Source organism: Petromyzon marinus, chromosome 46 (genome assembly GCF_048934315.1).
Source record: "Petromyzon marinus isolate PM22_M1 ecotype Great Lakes invasive population chromosome 46, UKy_Petmar_22M1.pri1.0, whole genome shotgun sequence".
Lineage (NCBI taxonomy): Eukaryota > Metazoa > Chordata > Hyperoartia > Petromyzontiformes > Petromyzontidae > Petromyzon > Petromyzon marinus.
Window position 1 is genome coordinate 15,609,719 of NC_133712.1, and position 27,186 is coordinate 15,636,904.

Consider the following 27,186-nt stretch of genomic DNA (forward strand, 5'->3'; position numbering starts at 1 on the left):
GTGGAGTTGTATTGCTGGACGCTACCACCTGTGTCGTTGGGAAAGGGGTGATGGGTTACTGGTGGAGTTGTATTGCTGGACGCTACCACTGGTGGCTCTGAAGAGGTTAGCAGTCGCCGTGCCTCGGATGCTGTGCGCGGAGAGCGGGGAACGGCGGAGAGAGGTGAGAGCGGAGTGCCGAGGAGTTGCTGGGGGGGGGTTGAGAGTACAGGGAGCCTGAGGAGTGCGGTTAGTGGCGAAGAGAGGAGTTCGGTGGAGTGAATCGAGTGCAGGAGAGTGTGAGTGGGATGTTTAAGAGAGTGTAAAGTTTATCATGATTATTGTTGCGCCTGTTTTACCCTGGCAAAGTCTCAGTTGAGTGTCAATGCCTCCCCTCTTTCGAGAGGATCCTGACACATCTGTGGTCGCTGCTGCTGAGGGATGCGATGCGTACCGGTTGCGTCGTGAGACTTTAGGGTTTTTTTCTTTAGTTTGTGTCAAGGTGGGGAGTTGTTGGTGAGAGAGGGGAGAGGGTCTGGGGAGAGTCGAGGGGAGTTGTTGGTGAGAGAGAGAGGGGAGAGTGTCAGGGGGAGAGTCGAGGGGAGAGTCGAGGGGAGTTGTTGGTGAGAGAGGGGAGAGAGTGTGAGAGGGGAGTTGTTGGTGAGAGAGGGGAGAGAGTGTGAGAGGGGAGTTGTTGGTGAGAGAGGGGAGAGAGTGTGAGAGGGGAGTTGTTGGTGAGAGAGAGGGGAGAGTCGAGGGGAGAGTCGAGGGGAGTTGTTGGTGAGAAAGGGGAGAGTCGAGGGAGTTGTTGGTGAGAGAGGGGAGAGTGTCAGGGGAGTTGTTGGTGAGAGAGAGGAGAGAGTCGAGGGGAGTTGTTGAGAGAGAGGGGATAGTCGAGGAGAGTTGTTGGTGAGAGAGGGGGGAGAGTCGAGTGGAGAGTCGAGGGGAGTTGTTGGTGAGAGAGAGGGGAGAGTCGAGGAGAGTTGCAAGCTGAGTTGGCGTAACGCGTCGAAGAGTTGAAGAGTGCATTGGGAGAGTGCGTGGGGCGCAAGGGGGAACTGCGAGTGAGAGTTTGTTGGAGCGAGAGGAGTGAGAGCGAGTTGAGAGGAGTGAGGTGAGTGAGCTGAGTGAGGTGAGTGATGAGGGAGTGAGGTGAGTGATGAGGGAGTGAGGTGAGTGATGAGTGAGTGAGGTGAGTGATGAGGGAGTGAGGTGAGTGATGAGTGAGGTGAGTGATGAGCGAGTGAGTGAGGTGAGTGATGAGTGAGTGAGGTGAGTGATGAGCGAGTGAGGTGAGTGATGAGCGAGTGAGGTGAGTGATGAGTGAGGTGAGTGGTGAGTGAGGTGAGTGATGAGTGAGGTGAGTGATGAGGGAGTGAGGTGAGTGATGAGGGAGTGAGGTGAGTGATGAGCGAGTGAGTGATGAGTGAGGTGAGTGATGAGTGAGTGAGGTGAGTGATGAGTGAGTGAGGTGAGTGATGAGTGAGTGAGGTGAGTAATGGAGGGTGTGAGGTGAGGGAGTGGAGTGAGTGAGGTGAGTGGTGAGTGAGGTGAGTGAGTGAGGTGAGTTATGAGTGAGTGAGGTGAGTTATGAGTGAGTGAGGTGAGTGATGAGTGAGTGAGGTGAGTGATGGAGGGTGTGAGGTGAGGGAGTGGAGTGAGTGAGGTGAGTGATGAGTGAGGTGAGTGGTGAGTGAGGTGAGTGATGAGTGAGGTGAGTGAGGTGAGTGATGAGTGAGGTGAGTGATGAGTGAGGTGAGTGATGAGTGAGTGAGGTGAGTGATGAGTGAGTGAGGTGAGTGATGAGTGAGTGAGGTGAGTGATGAGTGAGTGAGGTGAGTGATGAGTGAGTGAGGTGAGTGATGAGTGAGTGAGGTGAGTGATGAGTGAGTGAGGTGAGTGATGAGTGAGTGAGGTGAGTGATGGAGGGTGTGAGGTGAGGGAGTGGAGTGAGTGATGAGTGAGGTGAGTGATGAGTGAGTGATGAGTGAGTGAGGTGAGTGATGAGTGAGGTGAGTGAGGTGAGTGATGAGTGAGGTGAGTGATGAGTGAGGTGAGTGATGAGTGAGTGAAGTGAGTGATGAGTGAGTGAGGTGAGTGATGAGTGAGTGAGGTGAGGGAGTGGAGTGAGTGAGGTGAGTGATGAGTGAGGTGAGTGATGAGTGAGTGAGGTGAGTGATGAGTGAGTGAGGTGAGTGATGAGTGAGGTGAGTGAGGTGAGTGATGAGTGAGGTGAGTGATGAGTGAGGTGAGTGATGAGTGAGTGATGAGTGAGTGAGGTGAGTGATGAGTAAGTGAGGTGAGTGATGAGTGAGTGAGGTGAGTGATGAGTGAGTGATGAGTGAGTGAGGTGAGTGATGAGTGAGTGAGGTGAATGATGGGTGAGTGAGGTGAGTGATGAGTGAGGTGAGTGATGAGTGAGGTGAGTGATGAGTGAGTGAGTGATGAGTGAGGTGAGTGATGAGTGAGTGAGGTGAGTGATGGGTGAGTAGTGAGTGAGGTGAGTGATGAGTGAGTGAGGTGAGTGATGAGTGAGTGAGGTGAGTGATGAGTGAGTGAGGTGAGTGATGAGTGAGTGAGTGAGGTGAGTGATGAGTGAGTGAGGTGAGTGATGAGTGAGGTGAGTGATGGGTGAGTGAGGTGAGTGATGAGTGAGTGAGGTGAGTGGTGAGTGAGGTGAGTGGTGAGTGAGGTGAGTGAGTGAGTGATGAGTGAGGTGAGTGGTGAGTGATTAGTGAGTGAGGTTAAAGTGAGAGAGGGAAGGATTGAGAGTGAGAGGGGAGTGAGATGCGAGGATGTAATGATTGAGTAAGACGCGAGGAAGGATTGAGAGTGGGAATGAGACGCGAGGAAGGATTGAGAGAGGGAACGACTGAGTGAATGAGACGCGAGGAAGGAGTGAGAGAGGGAACGACTGAAAGAATGAGTCGCGAGGAAGAGGAGTGAGAGAGGGAACGACTGAGTGAATGAGACGCGAGGAAGGAGGAGTGAGTGAGAACGACTGAGTGAATGAGACGCGAGGAAGGAGTGAGAGAGGGAACGACTGAGTGAATGAGAGGCGAGGAATGAGTGAATGAGAGGCGAGGAATGAGTGAATGAGAGGCGAGGAATGAGTGGCGAGGAATGAGTGAATGAGAGGAATGAGTGAATTGGAGGAATGAGTGAATGAGAGGCGAGGAATGAGTGAATTGGAGGAATGAGTGAATGAGAGGCGAGGAATGAGTGAATGAGAGGAATGAGTGAATGAGAGGAATGAGTGGTGGTGGTGGTGTCTTGTTGTTGGTGACGTCACGCGGCTGGTGAGGGTCCCAGGGTGAGCCGAGCCGGCGGCGCTGGCGGCCTCTGCGGCGGCGGCGGCGGCGTTCGCGATGGCAGCGGTGACTGCGGCTCGCCGGCGGTGATGGTGGTGGTGGTGATGGTGGTGTGATGATGATGATGGTGGTGGTGGTATGATGATGGTGATGATGATGGTGGTGGTCGCGTTAGTAATGTGGTGGTGATGGTCGCGTTATTCATGTGGTGGTGTGATGATGGTGGTCGCGTTATTCATGTGGTGGTGATGGTGGTGGTGTGATGATGATGATTATGGTGGTCGCATTTGTAATGTGGTGGTGATGGTGGTGGTGTGATGATGATGATGGTGGTGGTGGTCGCGTTAGTAATGTGGTGGTGGTGATGATGTGGGTGATGGTCGCGTTATTCATGTGGTGGTGATGGTGGTGTGATGATGGGTGGTTGATGGTCGTGTTTAGTCATTTGGTGGCGGTGATGATGTCGGTGATGGTCGTGTTAGTAATGTGGTGATGGTAGTGATGTGATAATGGTAGTGATGTGATGATGGTGGTGATGTGATAATGGTAGTGGTGTGGTGATGGTGGTGTGATGATGGTGATGATGGTCTTGTTAGTAATGGGGTGATGGTGGTAGTGTGGTGATGGTGGTGTAATTATGGTGGTGATGGTGGTGTAATTATGGTGATGATGGTCGTGTTAATAATGTGGTGGTGGTGATGTCAGTGATGTGATGAAAATGATGGTGCTATGGTGGTAACAGTGATTTAACTCGTGGTGATGTTGGTGGTGATGTCAGCGACGCGATACAGCAAGGTTGGTGATGCTCGTCATGTAAATTGGTGGTGGTTGTGATGATGCTCGTGATGCTGATGGTGGTTGATCATGATGATGATGATATAAGCGTGAGGACCGAGGGAAGGTGAGCCGGGATGACATCACCCACCCCCCACCGCCACCACCTCCGAGCTAAGCGAGCTGTTGCGGGTCACTGTTGCGGGTCATTGTTGCAACCGCAGCGGTGATTTCTAGCCCCATTTGTTTTTGTAACGTGTGGCACCTCGCTCGCTCGCTTCGTCTTTTGTGTTTCTCTCGGCGACGCGATGATTTCTTTTTGTTTTTTATTTTTAAATTTTCCTCCCAACATTCCCCCGCGGCGCAGAGCAAGGAGGCCACGTTTAGACTCCCGAGTCTCGCGTTGCTTTAAATAACGAGGGGGGGGGGGGGCGAGGCGAGGGAGGCCGCTGCATTCCTGGGCCATAACAGGAGCACGGCCTCGGTTCAGGGCCATGTTTGGCGAGGCCGGGCGAGGCCCCCCCCCCCCGGGGTCGGGTTACCTCCGTGGCGCGGTGCCCAGGTTGGCCGCTCACCACTCGTCCACCCAAGCCACTCGCCACGAACCGTACATCGCTGGCCGTGAATCGCTCGTCGACCCGCTCGTCCACCCGCTCGCTCACCCGCTCGCCCACGCGCTCGTTCACCCGCTCGCCAACCCGCTCACTCACCTGCTCGCCAACCCACTCGCTCACCCGCTCCCCCACGCGCTCGCTCACCCGCTCGCCCACCCGCTCGCTCACCCGCTCGTCCACCCGCTCGCTCACCCGCTCGTCCACCCGCTCGCTCACCCGCTCGCCCACACGCTTGTCCACACGCTCGTCCACCCACTCGCTCACCCGCTCGTCCACCCGCTCGTCCACCCGCTCGTCCACCCGCTCGCCCAACCTCTCGTCGACCCGCTCGTCGACCCGCTCGCCATGAATCGCCACAATCGACTCGTCGAGAACCGTGGAACCATTCGCCACTGGCCACTCGCCACGAGTCACCACCAACCACTCACCAACCACTCCCCACGCAACAAATCACCTGCCGCCCATCACTCATCTCTCACCACTCGCTCACTAATGGCTCGCCACTCACCACCCGCCACTCGCCCAGGAACCACCGCCTCAAACTTCTGACCACCGCTAGTGGTGAGTGGCGTTAGGGGCCACCGTATGGTGCCACCGCTGTGTGGGTGCGCAGCCCTTCTTCCTACGCGTAACAAGGGCGTCGGAGTCACTTGTTTACAAATAATTGCGTTGTCGTGCCAGCTCAATCCATCGCAAATGCGAGCTCTGCGACTCGGCGTGCCGCTCGCGCAAAATGCCCGTCGTCTCTCGCGTTACGGCCAAACTTGTGTTTGGTGTAACGGCAACGCGGTTCCCTTTTAACGCCGTATTAAATAAAGTTATCCGAATTTAATTTTAAGAAGGGGGGGGGGGGTGTGGGAGGCTTCTCGACCGTTGCTTAGCAACAAGTGGAACCGATCGCCCCTCTCTCAGCAACCCCCTGCCCCATCATTATGGCGCTACCGGTGCATACGTTGAGCTACAGCGGGATGGCCATCGGCGTGGTCGTGAAAACGAAGCCCCAGTGAGCCGAGGACATTTATCGTCTTAGATCGGCGTGCCGCGTGTATCGAGGACGATCGTGCGGTGAATCGACCCGAGTCCGCAGGGTCTCACAAGTCCGGCGAGCAATTGAAAAAGGTCGACCGCCGCACTGATGCACAAACCCGCGGGTTTCCTCTTGTATACCGACCCAAGCCGACAAGCTCGCGATTTATCCCCACTGCAGGCGCCTTTGCCCTGGCACCTGTGCATCCATCAGACACTCATCTTCACCGCCGTCATCGGCCACGGCCCGTCCCCTGCCGGATAAATGCCTCCCTGTGCCGTTGCCATCTCCTCCCGACGCCACAGTCCACCTCCGCCGCGTGACGCCGATTCTCATCGCCATGGTGACCGTCCCCTCCGGCGTGCTTCCTCCCTGGCCCATCCGCCGGGTCTCGCCCGTCGGCCGTCACAAACCCTTTTGGCGCGGTGCGTTCCCCGCGCTGCAAGGCTACGTTGGGGCCGGGTTCACGGCCGGTCCGCTCGCGTAACTCGCGTCAAGAAACCGTGTAACGGTGCCACCTCAAGCCCCAAGTAACGTCACCGGGGGGACGGGCGGCAGTGGCGGTGCGTGCATAACGCGAAGTTCGCAAGGGTGAACTTTGCAACGCCGCCACGCGAACCGACGGACAATCCCGGGGGGGGGGGGGGGGGGGGTTGGGGAGGCGCAAGAGTGGCAGAGCCAAGGCCCCCTGCTATTTGTCATCCGGCCACCGTTAATGAAGTGTCACGTAGTGGAAATAACGGGTGATTAATGGACGAAGTGAAGGCCTTTCCACGGCTGTTAGACCTTGCATCGTCTGAATTTCAAGGACACAAGAAAGTACAGTTTCAGAGACTCAAACGTGGAGTTCATTGGAATTGTGTGGGGTGGGAGTAGTAGGTGTTTGGAGGCCTGGCCCTCGTCAATTTATAAGCAAATAATAGCTGTTGCTGAAATAATAATCTGCAATGCTAGTATGACCCTTTTCAATTGGAAACTCAACAAATTAGTATTTTGCTGCGCAAGTATAAAAGTTCATAGCACGGGTTTCATGCAAGATGCAAACTAGGCCCAAACAGTGAACACCACGGGTGCGATGCGCAACCTTAACTTACGAAGCTCCGCAGTAGTGGTGTGAAATCGTGGTTCGTTGACGCCTGCCTTGCCGTACACGCTAGCGCTTTGCGACTGAGTCGCAGAAGGCCGTGCAACCCCGGTTGGACTCGCGGACGGCAAAATTTTGCCGTCCGTGATGCCGTCCTCCTCGGTCGTCTCGCGCGAAGGCTCAATTTTCGCTTGCGCTCGGAATCCCTTGGGGCTGCAAGTTTGTACAGTCGTGCAACCTTCGTAGTAACTCGTCCGCTTGCTCGAGAGACTTCGTCTGCTTCGTACGGCCGATGTTGATGCAGAGCAGGAGCGAGAATACTTCCATTGAGGTGGTTGAGCCAGGCAGTTGTGTAGGGGGGGGGGGGGCAGCTGAGTGTACCACTGAAGAGGATTTGTGTCATATTCTTGGTTCTTTCGGTAAAGTCACGTTGAAGGGAAACAATAAAATAATAAAATATATATAAAACAATAAAATTCTCACGACGTTTATTGTTTTATATATTTACTTTATTATTTTATTGTTTCCCTTCAACGTGACTTTACCGAAAGAACCAAGAATATGAATCACTGCAGTCACGAAAGCTTTAAATCAAAATTTGGGATTTGTGTCGTGCAAATGATTTTTGAATTTACGTCCAGAGTGGGAAGTGGTCTCTGCAACAGTTGTCTCTGGCAGAAGGCACGCTGGAGGGCTTGACCCTTAATAACCTTGGTTATTAGTTGTGCAGCGGTGTTTAAAAATAATGCAAAGAGGAATTTACGCTGGAAGACAGCGTCAAATTATGCTGGCTCTTTCTTCAAAGTGCAGCAATACAACAAGTTTCAAGTTTTCAAGTTAATTTATTTATTTGAAAGCAACACAACAGATTTGACCTCGAAATAACGGGCTGGTGAACTAACCTTAAAATTATGCGGCTAAGCAACTAGCTTGGAGCATGCTAATCCGCAAACACAAATACCGCACGGGCTTTACGGCGAGCGTGCTGATGCGACGAAAACGACAACTTAACCAACATCTATCCCAGCCGCATGCTTATCCAGTAAGAGCTAATAAGCTATGGTCTTTAGGCCGTCTCTTTATAGCTCGGCCGACGGAAGTTAATGAATACTCCGTGCTTAATATTACTTGGCTTAACGACAAAATATTAAACACAGTCTGAGGCATGTGCACGCACGATGCCATATTTAAGTGTTACACATTCGGTTATCTCGGAAAATATTCACGCGGGGATGTCTGTCGCGGCAAATGAATAATCACACGGCACAAAGGGAACTGCATTGCATTTCATGAAATAATTTATTCACACATTTAACCTCTTCCCCCGAAGTACATTCACGCTTGTAATGACATCGCAAGTCTCGAAATACACCGATAGCATCAAAGGGCCCTCTCCTGTCGACGAGGGAAACCTCACGTGCGTTTGCGGCGAGACTGTGTAACACGTTCGTACCTGCGCACCGCTGCCAATGCCGTAACCCAATTTTTCTCCGTGCGCACTATTGTGGCAGTGCTCGTTGGCGTAACGGTGCTTGTCGCGAATCGGGAAACATGAAGGTGACGCACCGTCCAGCGTTAAGTAATAAATTCCCACTTGACCGCCCCGTGTCCACAAGCCCGTCCACGAGAGTGAAGGTTTTTTTTTTTTCCACCACAGCAATCGCTGTTTTGTTGAGACATCCACATTCCAGTATTAACCTCTTGTGCCAAGACCAAAATACCCGCCATTCGCCACTAAGTGATGGTGACGTCACCATGGCGCTTGTGCCAGGCCGGGTGCACTTTGAGGCCACGTGAAGTGTCGAAGGCTCGCTGACAGGAGGTCTCGGGACAGACCCAGGTGCCATGGTTTGGCTGACTGAGATGACCGGTAGATGCACACCAGCTGTGCCCCCTACTGTACCAACCTGCGGTATTTTATCCGCCCGGCTCTCCGCTCGTTGTTGCGAGCGTCCGCTCCTCTGCCCTCCATTGTTGCTGTAACCTCTTGTGCACACATCTTAATACAAGCATATACTCGACACCACTTAGATTACATTGTTATATTACAATTCCAAAAAGGCCATCATCATCATCATCATACTCCAAGCCTGCCCCTTCCCCCATTGGCGTAATCTCCTCAGCACTCAACCCGGGACACTACTCGCTCGACGCCGCTGGCCTGACACTCATTTGACGCTCACCAAACACTCGCCACGCTCACTTGACACCAGATGCTAGGTATGCTTTGGCCTCACCGACACTCAACTTGGCCCCCTCGCCAACTCACCGGACAGCCCCCGGACCCTCACCAGACGCTCGCCATCCATCCATGAAGCGGGCATCTTCCAGTTGCCGTAAAGGCACAAAAAAGTGCAGCGCCACATCTTATCCAATCAGGCCGTGCACCGATCATTGTTAATTCGAATTTGTCCGCTGGCTTTTTGCGACCAAGGTAAAAAAAAAGATTGTAAGGTGCGCTCACGTGTGCCGCATTCATTCCCGTAGGTTTCATACTCTTTGGTTCTTTCGGTAAAGTCACGTAAATGAAAAATAATAATAATGAAAATAATAAAATGAAAATAACTAAATTAAATCACGACGTTTCGGGCACTACACAAGCGTCCGTCATCAGGTGGGAAAGCCATGGTCTGCTGCTGATGCAGACTGTTTTAACATAGCCACTTCCGTAACCAGTTACATGCTAATTTCTCACATTAACATCACTAGACCCAGCCACTTCTTTATGACCCTTGGGCTACACCCATTTCAAACCTTTTAAAACAGTCTGCATCAGCAGCAGACCATCGCTTTCCCACCTGATGACGGACGCTTGTGTTGCGCCCGAAACGTCGTGATTTAATTTAGTTATTTTCATTGTATTATTTTCATTAATTTCATTTTTCATCTACGTGACTTTGCCAAAAGAACCACGAAAACTTCAAATCCTGTCGGTTTGTCGTTTCCTAGTCCCTCCTCGGCGCACCCGTACAAAGACAATTACCGAAGTACTTGATGTTATCTTAGGACTGACAGATGCTAAATGTGAATCTTATATGGAATGTCCTGTACCTGCACCAGAGCAGATAAAGTGTAGATCGTCGGCACGGGACCAATCCTTTGAGAACTGACGTAGGACTCCTTAAACCTCTCTCCCGTTTTGCCTGGCGAATTGATGCCTGGCAATTTCTTCACTTGGCCGGCGTGGTGAAGTATGCTAAAATAATGTCTTGATGACAGATGGCGTGGCGCGTAAGGAGAGCATTAATCCTGCGGTGTGCTGACAAGAAAAAGTGCTGTAAATGATTGCTTTCGGATCTTTAACACGTAGACTTTAGCGACCTGTTGTGATTCGCGGTTGATTTGTGGGCGTGATCGCGTGAGCAAAAATGTGTGTTGTGCACCCTCCTCCGCCCGACACATTCAGTTAATACGGTTGTCACGTGATGAACAAACGTGGGCGATTTATTCACGCTTTAGCACACCGGTGTATTGTTGGAGAGCCATCCACACACATTTAACGATTGAGTTTGTTGTTCCGCTGGTCATTACAACCAGCATCAGCAGGCAGTTGCACCTCCGAAAATCAAGGATGAATCGTTCCAGAACCATTTCTGTCCTCTTGAGAAGTGACGTGCTCTGGTAGTTAGTTTTTATCATTTTCTTCTAGTGGGTTTTTAAATTAACATTCATTTTTTTTGTCGCAGGCTGCTGATACACAATCTGTGTCCTGTGGAAGCTGGGTCCACCGCTCATCCGTTCGACTCCAAACATCGTATCTTCAACTCTGATAGCTGGGCAACGGTAAGCGTCCGCACACAATCAACAAAGTTCCCCCGTATAGCCTGAACAGACTTGTAGGGGCAAGTGCTGTTAGCGAGCACCTATAAAGGCCGGCACGGCACACGAAGGGGTGGGTGGCCAGCACCACGCCCGACCGCCTTTGTCTCATTTGAGGTTGAGTCGACACATACATAAACACATTCTCATTTATACGTAGGCTCTTGTGGCGAGAGAACGTCTCGGAGGAGCAACGAGAAACCACAGACGTGCAGGAAGGGCAGTGATGCGACGAGCCGGTGCCAACAATTGCCCATGTTCTGCTGTCCTCTATATATATATTAAGGTGTCAGTTTCTTCCCACATGAGTGTCTGCATGTGGGAAGAAACTGGAGCACCCTGGGAAAACCCACGTGGGTCAAGGGGGCAATAACATCCCTCCAGATGGAACAGGTGGAGTCTGCACATTTGCTGTACTGCGTTCGCCTGGCGACGCCCCCCGGGAAGGGAATTTTTCAAGTGCTGGATTACTGTCCATGTGCATAGACACCACCCACTACCACCACCACGCTCCAGCTCTCGCTAATACTTGATGATGCCGATTGTAGTCACCGGCGAAGCGTCGTACAACATTGACAATTTTGCTTGCTCTTCAACTTAAGCGTTTTTTTTTCCCGAAAGAACAATCGGCGCATTTGTCCACGTGGCAACTAGCCTGTGTCAGGTGGTGGACGGAGCAAAGCTCCACTTCACATGAATCCTACACGATTTAACCCGAAAGAAACGGGTTGTGAATCGTACGTATTCGTGTTCACCGTTCTTAAGCCTTTATTGATGCCCACCCTATGGATATCCCGCCAAGTTTTAACCCGCGGGTTCCATGTGGTATGAACCATGGGTAGATTGGCATTTCATGTGGGCGAAGCGGTGGTGCAGGGTTTAGCACACTGCACTTTGAAGCTAGAGAATCCGAATTTGGATTCCGGCCATGGCTAACATCAGTGGCGGGCGATACCTGAACCGGCTTCCCCCTCTCCCCGCCTACCACCCTCCCACGCCCCCCCCCCCCCCTCCCATGCCATTCGACCAGCGTGGTCAAATATCACGGGTTTTCATCCAGCAGTGGACTGACAGAGGGCTGTAAATTATTACGATAAAATAAATGTCGGCGTAATCCATGTATTCTGAAATTTTACCTCTCACCATTCCGAGTCCAACTTCCCCAACCATTTCCTGACGTCGGGGTGTGCGTGGATTTCCCGCTCTCGTCTTGGCCTTCTCTCTCTCCGAATGAGTTCAGTGGGTGTCATCATGCGGCCCCCATTATAGAAGAGGATCCTTTTAGAGGGGTGAGAGAACCCCCCCCCCCCCCCCTCCCAAAAAAGATGGGGTCGTTTTGGTCAAGATGTCCGCACTCCAGCATCGTTCGCATTCTCTTGCGCGCACGTCTTTACACAAGCGCGTGCCTTACACAACGTGGAAAGCAATCATTACATTGTATTGTGACATTTACGAAAATGCCATCATCATCGTATTACACCCCTGCCCCTTTGCCCATTGGCCACAAGGAAGGAACATGTCTACCAAGCATCGTGACATTGAACTCTTTGCAGGCTGAATTGCCTCTAAATAACGGTGGCGAGATGTTAACTACCTCGCCTGGTATGCAGGAGGTTCGTGGGTTCGATCCCGACTCTGACACCTGCTGTGTATTTGTGTGTTTCTCTCTCCTCGTGTTCGCATGGATTTTTCTCCGGGTCCTCCGGTTTGTTCCTCCACATTTAGAATCGGCATCATGCGTTTCGAGTATTTGGCTGCGATAAATTTCCGCGCAATGGTAAGCCACTTCGTTGAGCTATCATTTGTGGCCAGTTCGCTTTTGAAAAACAGTAATATAGCTCAGTAGGCCATACCCAGTCAAATGAAAAATAGTTTATAGTTTCATAGCTTAATATTCCAAATTCTAAAAATTCGGTAAAATTTCGTGACTTAGAGCTTCGCACGGACGCCAAGGAGGGGGTGTGTAGTTTATGAATCATGGATTTTTTCGAGTTTCAATTCTATTTCATGAAGGCTGTTTCTGGCAGACTTACAGATGTTGCACTGTGTTTTATTTGCAACGTTTTACATTCCACGCTTACACCATTTTATGTTTGTACCACAAGCAGGTGTCACTCGCGCCAAAGCGTGCTCGTTTGACAACATGGTTCACGTATTTCTTACCGATGATGCAAGGTTGTTATTTTTTCTCATTTTGTGTGAACGGGCGTTTGTTTTATGCACTGTGAAATGTCACTTAAATCCGCCGTTATTTTGTCACGTCAAAAAAACCACGTGCCTTGGAGTTTCGCTCTATCCGTTGCGTCAACAAGCGCTGCAAGTTGGAGACGATTCAGTAAACAAACTTGGTGGGCCGGCTGAGCGTCTCGTGGTGTACACGCAGACTCTCTCCCCTGTGTGTGTGTCTCCACGCATGAGATGACGCATCAGCAGAGTCTACTACTCATACGGATTACTCAATTGGGATTGTGCACAGCGAGCGGCGCCCGCCCCCCTCATTGGCAGACTGATGCCCCATGTCACTCTCGCAAAAGACCCGTCCCCAGCCTCTTGGGTTCTCGCCTGGTTCGACGAAATAAACTTCAAACTAAACTTCAACTGCTTCTCTGCACACTTCCCCTACCTCCCTCCCTCCCTGCCATGTCCCTCGCCATTTGTCGTTACCACACTTCTCATGGAAGTCTCGGCACGTGGGTCTCTTTTAGCCCAGTTTTTTTTTGTGGGGGTCACCGCTCTTGGCCCCTGAATGTGTGGGGGGCAATAATCGTCGGCTTCTTTTTTTTTATTCAACCGAGCATTTGTCGGGATGCGCGACGCCAATGAACCTTCTATCCCCCGTCACGTCCCATGATTTATGAAGGGATTATTGAGAGGGTGGAGGAGTTCCTATATCTGGGTGGCCAACTAACGGCTCGCTCAGACTTCCGTGGAGGTCTATATATATATGTGTCCGAGAGGCCGTGGCGCCTTTAAATTAGCAGCAGAAGACAGGGTGGAAGCTTCCGAGTTTGTCACTCGACCCAAAGCTTTGGCCATTCCCAACAACAGCCAATCTGTTGCTCATGCATGCTTGTGACACGCAGATACGTTGTCGCCTTCGTATGTTGAGATGGGTGTGCTGCTACTTGATCTATACTTGGCCTATCCTACCCGTGGATGGGGTTCTCATGCAGATGAGTCTGCGGTAGCTGCGTCATGCAGTCAGCATGCACGGAGCCGCCCTGGGCCCTAGACTCTGGTGGGTTTTTTTAGGTCGGTTGGGTTGAAGGTCGTCTGTCGAAGGGGGGCATGCCATTGTTTAGCGAAGTGCTTTCCTGATGCAGCTGTTGCTGATTGAACTTGTGTCCGAATGTTAACCCGATTCAGGATGTTTGTGAACTATGCCATTGGTTTATTCATCGTCGTCGTCGTCGTCATCGTCAACCGTGTTCAAACCACTGTTGGTAAATGTCTCCCGCAGGTCGCTGGCACTCCCCACTTTCACCACAGTCCATCACGCTGCCACAGGTGAGCTAATCTCATCGCTCCGTCTCTCTTCCTGTGGTCCGTACCTTTAGGATGAGTTCCCTCCCCTGGCTACCACTCCACCGGGAGGCTTATCTGTCTGTCATCGACCTCTACCGCGGTAACCTCCTCTCCTTGCCTCGCTCAACAGCCACTGCGACGTCTGGTTTGTATTTGCCCTCCGGATACGCGCGTTCCTCGTGTCTCTCGGTATAATTTACGGACTACGTCTCTCCACGTCTCTATGTACTTTTCAGCTTTAGTTCCACGTTCTTTTCATCAATGTCAGCATTTCAAATCTTCAAGTCATGCCTCAGCCAGCTCTCCCGCTATATTTTTTTACCCGATGACGATCGCTTGTGTTGCGATCGAAACGTCGTGATATTTTAAATTTTTTACGATTATTTTTCTATCTACGTGGCTTTACCGAAAGACCCAAAGAATATACGGCATGGCAGTTTAGTAAGGCCTCATTTACAACGACAAAAAAGTCCCCTTTTGGCACATTGGTGGCATGTTACATTTCACGCCGAAATAATATTTTCCAAAAGCACTCCAAGCTGCTCGCACTTCTTCACTGCAGTATTTGGTCCCTGTCCACTGTCAATAATCTCCCCAGAGATGCGTACATTACTCCAGTTGCTCTTCCCACTTACGTCCCACCAATTATTTTCTTTTTCAGTTGTGCCGTGGTGGCGAGATGTTAGCCACCTTGCCTGGTGTGCAGGAAATCGTGGGTTTCAATCCAGACCCTGTGACGCCTGCTGCTTATTTGGAGTTTGCATTTTTTACCCCGTGGTCGCGTGGATTTTCCTCCGGGTCCTCCACATTCAGAAACATGCATTTCGAGTATTTGGCTGCTGTAAATTTCCACATGATAACGTGAAATTTTCATCTTCGTTGAGCTATAATTTGTGGCCAGGTCGCTTCTGAAAATGAACTATAAAGCTCAGTGGGCCTTACCTGGTCAAATAAAAAAAAACTTGTAACTTTAGAGGTGCCATGCCCTGGCTTGCCAGGAGAAGGCAGTACAGCAATTGGACTGATTTTCATTTGTTTCCATCTGTACGGGGATAGAGTGTTGGCCACTCATATGTGTGGGTTTCATCCAGGTACAGCGGTTTCCTCCTACACATGTGACTCACTCAATGGCTGAAAACAGAATAGCCTTTACACCAACAATATACGGTTTACCCCGTATCCTTGTACAGGGAAATTGAGTTTTCAGGTCCATACGACGTACAGCCGTTTCAATACGGGGCAAAAAAAAATGTTTGTCTATTTGTTTGTGTTTCTCCCTTGCGATGGGAGTTTGTAGGATGAACCCCGAGATTTATAAGGGGCACGGGGTGACCAATAAGGTCTGAATTTATCTGTAATGAGGTAGGCAGCACTGATAAGGGGTTGACAGGTATGTAGGAGGTGTTAATAAGATATTCAGACATCAAAATAGATACCTACTTCAAGGTATCAAGTCGCCAATAACCACACGTACTTGTGGTCAAACGTGCCAGCAAACGTTCTTTGATGATAATGTATGGATTGTCCTTGAAACTCATTTGCCTACACACCAGACACAGTGTCCTTCCTCGTGGCCTCGTCTCACCGGCGTTAGACCAGAGAACAACTCCAAAAGGCGACACGGCACAAAGGCGATGCAAATATACAAGCGTTAAAAGCTCGGGTGGGCAGTTCTATCTGCGGGGGGGGGGGGGGGGCCCTTTTGAAAAGCATCACTGTGGCAGGACCCTGCTGAAAAAACGTTACCGGACAAGGTTATGGCTTTCCTGGATAAATAATTAAAGCATCGATCTTCTAAGTTATATTTCAATCGTGACAATTCTTAAGCCGCCAGTTAAGGGGAAGGAGCTCTGTCGGTCAGAATTTTGATCGATATATCGGCCACGTTACGTACAAATAATATCTGTGTAAACGTGACAATCTTGTCGGGTGGCGATGAGGGTTAGTGACAATAATTCTTGGCATGAAACCACTTGAGTGGCCTAACCCACACAAAACGGCTGGACTCATTGTTGTGCATGCTTTATGTGTCCGTCATTTGGATCCATTGCCTAACTTAGCATCCTGCTTTCTTAACTTCTGCACAATTTTCTGCAGTTCAGAAGCATTGGTTGATATAATGGCAGCGGTTACCTTTTCAGGTGACATACATATTCAGCCTGCTCCTCACCTGAAACAAATAATTTGTTTAGTGGGGTACATATATATGAATATTCTCTGCTGTAGAAATCTGCGTACAATTTATCCACTAGTTTTATGCTTCTCTCACTCTGTAATGTGTTATTTTGCTCTAGGGGGGCCACACATTGTAATTGTACAGCCATTACATTTAGTTTTGCTGCCTTCCCATTACTTATTATGCTTTTCATTTTTATCTATATGTAGCGTCATCGTTCATGCAAAAAGCATCTCTCACAATCACCGAGGAACCACGAAGCTGGAAGGCAGCAGCAGCAGCCAGCCTACAGGCGGTGAGGAGCCAACGCTACCAACGGTGGCCCAAAATCTGCGCCCCCCTCTATGCATTCGGATGTTTCCGGCCAATCAATCGGTGTTTGTGCTGCGTGTTGGGTGGAAACCCCCGAGCACCCGGAGAAACCCCACACGTGCGAGGGGGCAGCGCTCGATCCCACACAGAAGGGACAGACGGGATTAGTTCGCACTTTTGCTGTGCCGCCTTCTCCTGGCGAGCCATGGTAGGGCACTTCCCGACGGCCAATGGGAAGGGAGTTTCGTAACATTCCTGCGGTGATCCGCAAACCCTCATTGTGCGATGATTTGATTTTCGTGCCACGTTCAAGAGTTGCGTTCCCTCGTCCTCTTCTCCTTCATGGTTTTAAAACACTTTCTGGCAATTCTGTTTACGTTCGACGCATGCGTTCCTCGCGCGCTGAGACGAAGTTTTCCATCGCCCCTGATACGCGTCAACTCGCGGACGTGATTTTCCCTTTTTTTTTGTGTTTAAGGCTGCTGCGTCGGCGTTCGACTTTTTGTCTTTGTTACCTCCTGTAATCTCGGTGCCGTTTGTGCGTTTGCATCTCGCTTCACACTCCTGCCCCCTCCCCTTCTTCTTCAGCGTCGCTCATTGTGGCCGCAGATAACTTGGCCTGCGCGTGGCCCCATTCGCTTGCCCATTCCGGAGCCGCGGGCACTCTAGCGGTTTCACGACGGGCATGCAAATGAGCGCTCGCTTTGTGCGCAATGGACGGGCCCAAGTAAACTACGATCCGCTCGGTTTTTTTTTATTTCCCCCACACCCCTCCCCCCTCACCTCGGTTATTATCAAAGGGGTTGCCGAGCGAAGGCCCGAAGACGCGAGATGGCGATGCGACGGGCAAAATAAGCAGCGCTTGTTCAGGAATGTTGTGATGGGTAAGACGAGAGTTGATACGTCTCTTGAATGGAGCGGGGGGTTATTATTAGTAAGAGTTTGGGGGAAAAGAGACGATGGGAGGGAATTCCAAAGTTGAGCCGTGCCGGGGTGGGGGGGGCGGGCAGGGGGAGAGGCAGAAAGAGAAGTGGTGTGACCTGCAGTGTGGTCAGTGGGTGGGTGTGTGAGTTGTTGTGACCTGCAGTGTGGTGAGTGGGTGGGTGGGTGGGTGTGTGAGTTGTTGTGACCTGCAGTGTGGTGAGTGGGTGGGTGGGTGTGTGGGTTGTTGTGACCTGCAGTGTGGTGAGTGGGTGAGTTGTTGTGACTTGCAGTGTGGTGAGTGGGTGGGTGGGTGGGTGTGTGAGTTGTTGTGACCTGCAGTGTGGTGAGTGGGTGGGTGGGTGTGTGAGTTGTTGTGACCTGCAGTGTGGTGAGTGGGTGGGTGGGTGTGTGGGTGAGTTGTTGTGACCTGCAGTTTGGTGAGTGGGTGGGTGGGTGGGTGTGTGAGTTGTTGTGACCTGCAGTGTGGTGAGTGGGTGGGTGGGTGTGTGGGTTGTTGTGACCTGCAGTGTGGTGAGTGGGTGGGTGGGTGTGTGGGTGAGTTGTTGTGACCTGCAGTTTGGTGAGTGGTGGGTGGGTGTGTGGGTGAGTTGTTGTGACCTGCAGTTTGGTGAGTGGGTGGGTGGGTGGGTGCGTGAGTGAGTTGTTGTGACCTGCAGTTATGGTGAGTGGTGGGTGGGTGTGTGGGTGAGTTGTTGTGACCTGCAGTTTGGTGAGTGGTGGGTGGGTGAGTGAGTTGTTGTGACCTGCGGTGTGGTGAGTGGGTGGGTGAGTGGGTAGGTGAGTGGGCGAGTGACTGAATGAGTGGGTCAGTGGGTGAGTGAGTTGTTGTGACCTGCGCTGTGGTGAGTGGGTGGGTGAGTGAGTTGTTGTGACCTGCGGTGTGGTGAGTGGGTGAGTGGTGAGTGAGGGGGGTAGTGGTGATTGGGTAAGTGGGTGAGTTGTTGTAACCTACAGTGTGGTGAGTGGGTGAGTGGTGGGTTGGGTGAGTGAGTTGTTGTAACATGCGGTGTGGTGGTGGTTGAACACAATGTGCAGGATGAGACGACACAGCCCGTGTCTGTTAGTCTGAGCCCTCAACGAAAACGGTAACCATGGTAGTAGTGGTTGTAGAGTGACAAGGAGGCGACTGGCCAATGGTGAATTAGTGCTGGATCATCAATCGAAACTCATTCGCATTCTACACCTGTATTTTTTTTTACGTTGCACTTTTGTTCTGTTTCTGCTCAAAATCTGTTTTCTCACACAGAACTTGGCATTAGAACTCACACAGTGAATATGCCTTTTATACGTGTGCATGTATGTTACACTTCTTTTGCACCGTACGTAGCCAACCGTGCTAATCAGAGGTGCCTTTACCTCCATAAAATGCATCATTCAATTCCCCGTTGTTTGTGCTCTGTACAGATTCTCGTCACAGTTTTTTTTTCCCTGTACCATTTTTTTAATGAGCGTGAGCCTCTCTCTGAACAAGAGTTGTCAAGCACTGGCCCAAAGGCCCCGCAACCATTAACTTTGTAATAGATGATGAATTGTAAATGTTGCGAGTTTAACTCTCCAATACACCACCGGTATGCTGAACTAAGTAACGAATTGGCACGTTTTGTTTACGTGACAAACCTTACGAATTGGCTGTGTCGCGTGGTGACTGGGTTTAAGGACACATCTATTTATGTGACCTAACCCCAAACCTCTTATGGAGATGATGCTGATTGGTGTCACGTTGTTGACTCGTGCGTTTGACGCTCTTATGCCGGTACCCAACGTTTAGCGTAAAAAATAAAAACCCTCGGGGGTGGCTTTCAGCGGAACTTGGCAGAGCGATGAACCGGCACTGCCGGGTTCCTGTGTTCGAATCCAGGCAGGCACACGGGCGATTATTAAACTGGCTTCTCAAGTCTAGCGTGGGCATCGGCCTTTATAAGTCACCGGTGACGACAGAGAATGAGAAATATTAAAATGAAATATTTCACTCGATTTCACTTAATCCTCTAGCAGAGTGCGCGGCGAAAGCCCAAACCCCAAATGTGGAAAGGAGTAAAAAAGGAAACGGGTTTTTAATCGATGTTTGGGGTGGTGCCTTGCCGTTCCGAAATTTCCGAATGGATCCTTCCTCTCGTGGACACGGTGCCAAGAGCACAAATGGAATAAATCTGCGGGGGGGGGAAAGGACGAAAAAAAGTTTTAAAAAATAAATTAATTAAAACCCAAGCCTTGGCATGACCTGCACGCTCGGCCGGATTAGTGTATGATTGGTGTGCGCGCGCTGTTCCAGTTCCCTATCATTGCCAGGTCCTCCTCCTTTACGTTCAGGGGAGCCGTCATATGCGCGTCGATGTCAGCAGGGAGACTTTGCCTCTTGGCCACAAAAAACGTGACCGCGACGGGTCCTGTCGTTCACGATCGTGGCGCGTGGCGCTCAGCTCTTGGCCACACGTGACGGTCATGGAAATGAGGTTCATGGCTCGTGTCATACAGCAGCTTCTGCGTATTCGTGCTTAAGCTGCAGTGTCACTCCATTGGTCTTGGTAGCACACAAGTGTCATTGGAATATTCTTTTTGTAAACGTATATGATTGATTATTCACTTCAACTACAGTTCACTACATTTGTTCGATGCGTCATGCTAAATTATACGCACGCAATGGCGCTTTGCCAAAATCGACGAAGAACCTTTTTGAAATGTCACCCTCGTGGATGTGCTCGGGGCGCGTCTTGAAAACCCAGTGTGTCTGTTCTCTTCTCTTTCACAGGATCTTTTGCAAGCTCGAGGAACCGCGGCAGAGTTATCTGACGCCCATTGGCCAGGGCAACCCATTCACGTTACGTTTTTAAAAAAAATATCTTTTGTGTACGTGAAATTTTAACAAAAAAACCCATTTTAAAATCTGCCATGTGCCATCACACACACCTTCCAGTGACGAATGTAAAATCCCCCAAGTTGCCGAGGCAGTGCGTTCGCTCCCCGCCCGTCCAAATTGTGCTCCTCCTGCTGCCGCTCGTCCTCTCCATGCTCAGCGCGAGCCCCGGATTTTCCAACGCCGCAGCCGACGACGATGAACACGGCCGCTTGGCTGGGCAGGAGGGCGTGCCGCACATCGAAGCCTCCCTGCACTTCGGCTTCCCCGCCTCGGAGTCCGCGCGCCCGGCTTACGAAGAAAAGAGGCCGTGGCAAGCCTCCGACGTCGTGGCAACCGTGGGGCACGCGTTCCAGCTACCGATCCCGCTCGATGGTGACCCTGGCCGTTGCACTAATGTAAGTATGATACGCTTAATAATAATAATAACATATTCTTGGTTCTTTTGGTAAAGTCACGTCGAAGGGAAACGATAAAATAATAAAAATATAAAACAATAAAATTCTCACGACGTTTCGACTGCAACACAAGCAATCATCATCAGGTGTGAAAACCACAACAAGAAAATTTGAATAAAGTGGCGTTTTATTTTTAACGTTAGCACCACGGAGAGCGATTTGGCAGTTTGTTCAGATGGACGAGTCCATCTATGTTCGGAAAAGAGGAGGGGGGAGACGAAAAAATAATGGATGCGCTCTGAAAGCCACCCCCTCCTCTTTTCCGAACATAGATGGACTCGTCCATCTGAACAAACTGTCAAATCTCTCTCCGTGGTGCTCACGTAAAAAAAAACCCGCCACTTTTTAAAAATGTTCTTGTTATGGTTTTCACACCTGATGATGATTGCTTGTGTTTCAGTCGAAACGTCGTGAGAATTTTCTTGTTTTATATTTTTATTATTCTATTGTTTCCCTTCTACGTGACTTTACCGAAAGAACCAAGAAAATGAATCCCTGCAGTCACGAAAGCTTTAAATCAATAATAATAACGTCGTAATATCCGTAGCGTTTTCAATACGTTGGCGACTCAGAAGCGCCTTGCGTCGCAAGCTCGCGTCAAACATTGCAAGGGCAAGCCCCGGTGGCAGCTGTCCCCCTGTGCGGAAAATGGTGAGCTGGCGCTGGCCTGCTGATGAGCATTTGGGGGGGAGGGGGGGGCGGTGAGGGCGGTGACTGCAGCGTGCTTTTCCAGTTGAGTGATTTGCGAGTAATTTGTCAAATCTGGCAAGTTTGTGGACCACGATGCCAGCACACAATGGCCTACTCATTTTGAATTTACAACCAGGATCTTTAAAATCTTTAATCTCCACTGCGAAGGAATTGGCGCCCGTTCGCGGTAAATACGCACGCAGCAGTGACTAATGTATCTGCGGTTCGTTTAACTTTTCAACGCAACATTTAACTTGTACGCTCACTCTATAGATTCCATCCGCTCAGTTATATAAGATTGCCAATACCATAGATTTTTGCCTTTTATTAAATGTATTTTTAGATATGGCTTTATAAGATTATTGTTAATCTGATTTATTGAGCAGATTAACAAAAATCACCACAGTGGTGAGATGTTAACTACCTCGTCTGATGTACAGGAGGTCGTGGATTCGATTCCAAACCTGACGCCTGTATATTTGGATTCTACATGTTTCTCTCTCCCCATTGTCACGTGGATTTTTCTCCAGGTCCTCTGGTTTTTCCCTCCACATTTATAATCAACATCACGTGCTTAGAATATTTGCCTGCTATAAATTTCCACACGATAAGCCACTTCTCGTTGAGCTATCATTTGTGGCCAGGTCGCTTCTAAAAATAAAACTGCATGTTGCTCAGTGGGACCTTACCTGGTAAAATAGAAATAGTTTAGTTTTTAGCATATATATTTTTATATATACGTGAAAAAATATTACAAAGTCCACCTGTATTCTTGGTTCTTTCGGTAAAGTAACGTAGAAGGGAAACAATAAAATAATAAAAATATAAAAAAATAAAATTCTCACGTTTCGACTGCAAGACAAGCAGTCATCAGGTGTGAAAACCACAACAAGAAAATTTGGAAAAAGTGGCGGTTATTTTTAATGTTAGCACCACGGAGAGAGATTTGACAGCTTGTTCTGATGGACGAGTCCATCTATGTTCGGAAAAGAGGAGGGGGGAGACGAAAAATAATGTATGCTGTCTGAAAGCCACCGTAAGCGTGAACAATCAATTAAGACCCGAAATGGTTGATCAAATCCTTCCAATGATTGCTAAGCCAGAATCCATCTTCTCGGTTGAAATTGTCTCTGTGTTTGTGTATGTGGATAGCCTCATGAACGAATCTCTCATGGTAGCCAGATGGCTTGCAAAGAACCTCTGTCTTGGAGAAGTCAATGTCATGTGAACCTACTGAATTATAACAGTGATCTGCCACGGCCGAGGTGTTGGTCCTACCTTGTTTCAGGTCTGCTTTGTGTTCACGAATGCGGTCCGAGACATTTCGTTTGGTTTCTCCAACATGAGTACATTATGTCGGCAATGGATGAAGGGGGGAAGATTGCGAGAGATGCATTTGAAATAATAGTTCACAAAAAGCCAAACAATGGGCGGTCCAGTGCAAAGTTCCAAGCAAAGTTTAACAACGACTATAAGAAACCTCGTGAATGTTGACCCACGCTGACCCATTGCTGACCACCGCTGACCACTGCTGACCCACCGCTGACCCACTACTGACCCACCTTGGACCCACTGCTGACCCACGCTGACCCACCACTGACCCACTACTGACCCACCGCTGACCAACTACTGACCCATGCTGACCCACGCTGACCCACCTCGGACCCACTGCTGACCACCGCTGACCCACTACTGACCCACGCTGACCCACCGCTGACCCACGCTGACCCACCGCTGACCCACCGCTGACCCACTACTGACCCACCTCGGACCCACTGCTGACCCACTACTGACCCACCTCGGACCCACTGCTAACCACTGCTGACCATTGCTGACCACCGCTGACCCACACTAATCCACTGCTGACCCACTGCTGACCCACTACTGACCCACGCTGACCCACGCTGACCCACCGCTCACCAGCGCGCCGCCACATTCTCCCCGCGCGCCCGCCGTGCGGTTTGTTTTTTTATCACCGTGCGCCGCGGTTACGTGAAAGGTGCGCAGAGAAATTTAAACGCTTCTCCGAGGTGCGCTGCTCGAATTGTAAAAAAAAGTTTCGGAAACGATCTTTGCACATTATTATTATTTTTTTTTTTCCCCGCCGCCGCATGCCTGCAGGTGACGGAAGAAGGGAAGAAATCTCTGCCCGACTGGTTGTCTTGGAACGCCGAACTCAACACGCTGTTCGGCCTTCCCCTTGAAGCCAACACTGGCCTTTACTTCATCACGGTCTCGCATCCCTCCCCGAACGGAGGTGTCCACAGGAAAGAAATGTTTCCACTGCACGTTGTCTCCGAGCAGTCCAACAGTCGGGTGACCGACAAGCTGCCCTCCTTTCCTGGCAGCGCGGACGGAGGATGTGGTCCCGAAGAAGCCGTCACCGTTTTAACAATCATCATAGACGCCGACCTGACAAAAATGAACCCGGGCCAGCGACTTCAGCTGTTGAAGAAGATGGAGGCGTTCGCCGACGTCGACGTTGATAAGATTAAATTAATGCCGGTTATCAACAACAGGCTCTTTGATATGTCTGCATTCATGGCTGGCCCAGGGAATGCCAAAAAGGTGATCGAAAATGGAGCTCTCTTGTCCTGGAAATTAGGGTGCTCGTTGAACCAGTCCACCATTCCCAACATTGCGAATGTGGAAATACCCGCAAAGGAAGGTACGATGGCGGAAAAGATTGGTTATCCTGTCTTAGGTTGGCACATCGCGAACCAAAAAGCGGTCGTCAACATGAGGTCACGTCGGCAGCTTTACTTGACCCCAACTCCAGTTCTCGTGTTTGTGCCCCCCACCACACGAGCGGAGCCGGTGGAGCCACCGGTAAGAATTGTCCCTTCACACGTGTCGCCGACATTTGGTCCCACGGACGTGACGGAGGATCCAGTCCGCTACACGGGTCCCGGGCACATTGTCACACAGGTTGTGACAGTCACCCCGAGTAAGGTCCGGCCGTCTGTTTACGCAACCCCGATACTCTTTCCGATTCAGCCGACGGCGATCGACACGATCACCGCCACTGTCGGACAGTCGATACAGCCGACCGCCGCCCGTCCCGAGTACATCGAGCCGACCGTCGCGGTGGCGTCCACCGCCGACGGCGCGAAAGCGACGCCCACCGGCGCGGCGGGCGGCGGGGGGAGGATTAAAACCACGACGGCAAAGCCAACCGCCGCGGTCACCAAAAAGCCGCGCACGAAGAAGCCGGTGTTAAAGCTGACCACGCCTGCTCCGACGCCGCCCATGAAGGCAACGACCACGACGGCGCCCGTGGCAAAGATCACCACGAAAGCCACGACGACCACGTCTCGGACAACCACGAAAATTATTCCGGATCCGAACCGGCCACCCACGCTGAAGAACCCCATCGACAGGCTCGACGTGAACATCGGAACTTACTTTGAACTGAAGATCCCTTACGACACGTTTTTTGACCACGAAGATGGCACGACCGACAGACTTAAGTTGGTCCTCTGCACGAGCAAACACGAACTCGTCAACGCGAGCTCTTGGGTGCAGTTTAACAGCACGAGTCAGGTATTGTTTGGATTGCCTCCGGACAATGAAAAGCTGATTGGTAAACATGAGTACATCATGTCGGCAATGGATAAAGGGGGGAAGATTGCGAGAGATGCGTTCGAAATAATAGTTCACAAAAAGCCAAACGATGGGCGGTCCAGTGCAAAGTTCCAAGCAAAGTTTAACAACGACTATAAGAAAGTTGCCAACGACGTGCTCATGAAAATTAAGTTGGTGAAAAAGCTAGCTTATACCTTGGGCGACAAGAATGTGAGCGCTTTGACTATAGACGACATGAGAAGTGGTTCGTTCACAATCGTTTGGAATAACAATTCCCTTCCGCTGGAACCGTGTCCAGATGAGCAGATCCGTCAACTGGGGAAAAAGATTGGCACAGACGATGGGAAGCCGACCGAAAATTTCGACGCGAACATGGGTCCGGAGTTTAAGCCGGTATCTGTCAACGTCGTCGGCTCGGAAGATTGCGAGGGAATAAGTTTCGTGCCCGTTCGAAAAGGACCGCCTATGGATCGTCCTCAGCCGACTACACCGCCACCTCTGGAGGGCCCTGAGAGAACGAGTCAAGACGATGTCTATCTTCACACCGTCATACCGGCCGTCGTAGTGGCCGCTATCCTGCTCATTGCCGGCGTCATCGCCATGATCTGCTACCGGAAGAAGAGGAAAGGAAAGCTGTCTGAAGAGGACCAGGCGACCTTCATCAAGAAGGGCGTCCCCATCATCTTCGCCGACGAGCTGGACGACACGAAGCCGGTGCCGTCCTCCAGCATGCCGCTGATCTTGACGGAAGAGAAGCCCCCGCTTCCGCCGCCTGAATACCCCTGTCAGATGGCCGGGCCCGGCATGTCAGCGGCCGTGTCCGCCGCCGACGACTCCGTGTGCGAAAGCACACCGCTCCGCGAGGAAGACCCCAACGCGCCGCCCTACCAGCCGCCGCCGCCATTCACCAGCCCGCAAGGAGCGGGGGGCAGGGGTCCACGCCCCAAAAACATGACCCCGTACAGGTCGCCTCCCCCGTACGTGCCCCCGTAAAGTGTCCTCCCGGCCGGCAGTTGTTCCTTATTTTTAGCTTTGGTCTGCATTCAATTATAATTCGTTTAGACTGCGACGTTTGTAGGGTTTTTTTTTGATGAAAATATTTTTTTCTTTTTTTAAACAGAAGCGTTTTATTTCGCAATCGCACGTGTGTGGAGATGGTGGCGTAGGATATTTGAATGTTCTTCCCTATCGAGCGGAGCTGTGTTCAGACGGCAGTGCTAACACCTACCTAGTCTGTCTTAATATTTTTATTTGAAGGAATAACTAAAACAGTTCTGACATTTTACTACTAAAACTTATTTTAAATATGTACAAATTTGTTGATATTTTGTCAAATAAATGAGTGGTTACTTTTTGGAGATTGCGTCAATATTATAGAATCTTGAGTGTCAAAAAGGAGGGGTTGTCATAATGTTGTGGCCATCTTAGGTTTATTAAAGAAAAAACAAAAGCCCACAGCCAACGAACACAAAAATAACTTTTGTGAAACCGTTTGTTCACCAGCGAGAGTGATCGGATCGTAATTGCGAGTGGTTCTCTGAAGAAGCGATTTAATATGTACGCATTAGGTACAACGGAGTGTTATGGTACTTCATGTAGTGATTGTTGGGACAAGTGGAGGGGGAGAGAGAGAGAGAGATGCAGACATAACACGGTTGTGTTCTCGTAGACACCGAACAAATGTTTTGGCAAAAGCAAGCCATGCGGCTTAGCCGTTTAACCGCCTCAGGCCCCGTGAGGGGCATTTCACAAACTGGCGAGTATTTTTATTTAACAATGATCCATACCATCTACAAACCTGACAGAGCATTTTTTGGTTCACACTTGTAAATGTGTGCGATTATATATTGCAATGTATATTTTTCTTAATATGCCACAAGCCTTGTATGAGAATACCAATGTGTGTCCGTTTAAGAAGAGTTGTTGATTACAACATTGCTATGCAGGTCCTGTCGAAGCGCAATCGTGATATCGGGCAGTGTCTCTCCACACCAAGCTTCGCGAGAACATTTCCCTCCTGAGAGAATGCGCAC

General features: G+C 50.5%; 1 protein-coding gene across 11 annotated transcripts; it reads left to right on the forward strand.

Annotated features, from left to right (window-relative positions):
- Positions 1-26,511, forward strand: DAG1 (dystroglycan 1). Of its 11 annotated transcripts, XM_032971758.2 has the most exons (6): positions 1-163; positions 10,476-10,572; positions 14,166-14,278; positions 17,422-17,505; positions 20,316-20,818; positions 23,690-26,511. In XM_032971758.2, the coding sequence occupies exons 5-6, from the start codon at positions 20,456-20,458 to the stop codon at positions 26,144-26,146; spliced, it is 2,820 nt and encodes a 939-aa protein (XP_032827649.2). In that variant the 5' UTR covers positions 1-163; positions 10,476-10,572; positions 14,166-14,278; positions 17,422-17,505; positions 20,316-20,455; the 3' UTR covers positions 26,147-26,511. The 11 variants fall into 11 exon arrangements, with proteins under 11 accessions (XP_032827649.2, XP_075930371.1, XP_032827644.2 ...); XM_076074256.1 differs by lacking the exons at positions 14,166-14,278; positions 17,422-17,505 and adding an exon at positions 14,069-14,115; XM_032971753.2 differs by lacking the exon at positions 17,422-17,505.
- The last annotated feature ends 675 nt before the right edge of the window (positions 26,512-27,186 follow it).

Excerpts from the sequence above, each read along its gene's own strand:
- DAG1 (XM_076074256.1), top strand. The coding sequence starts at position 20,456 with ATGTGCCATCACACACACCTTCCAGTGACGAATGTAAAATCCCCCAAG. Across the intron at positions 20,819-23,689 it reads ACCCTGGCCGTTGCACTAAT|GTGACGGAAGAAGGGAAGAA; the intron begins GTAAGTATGATA and ends GCATGCCTGCAG.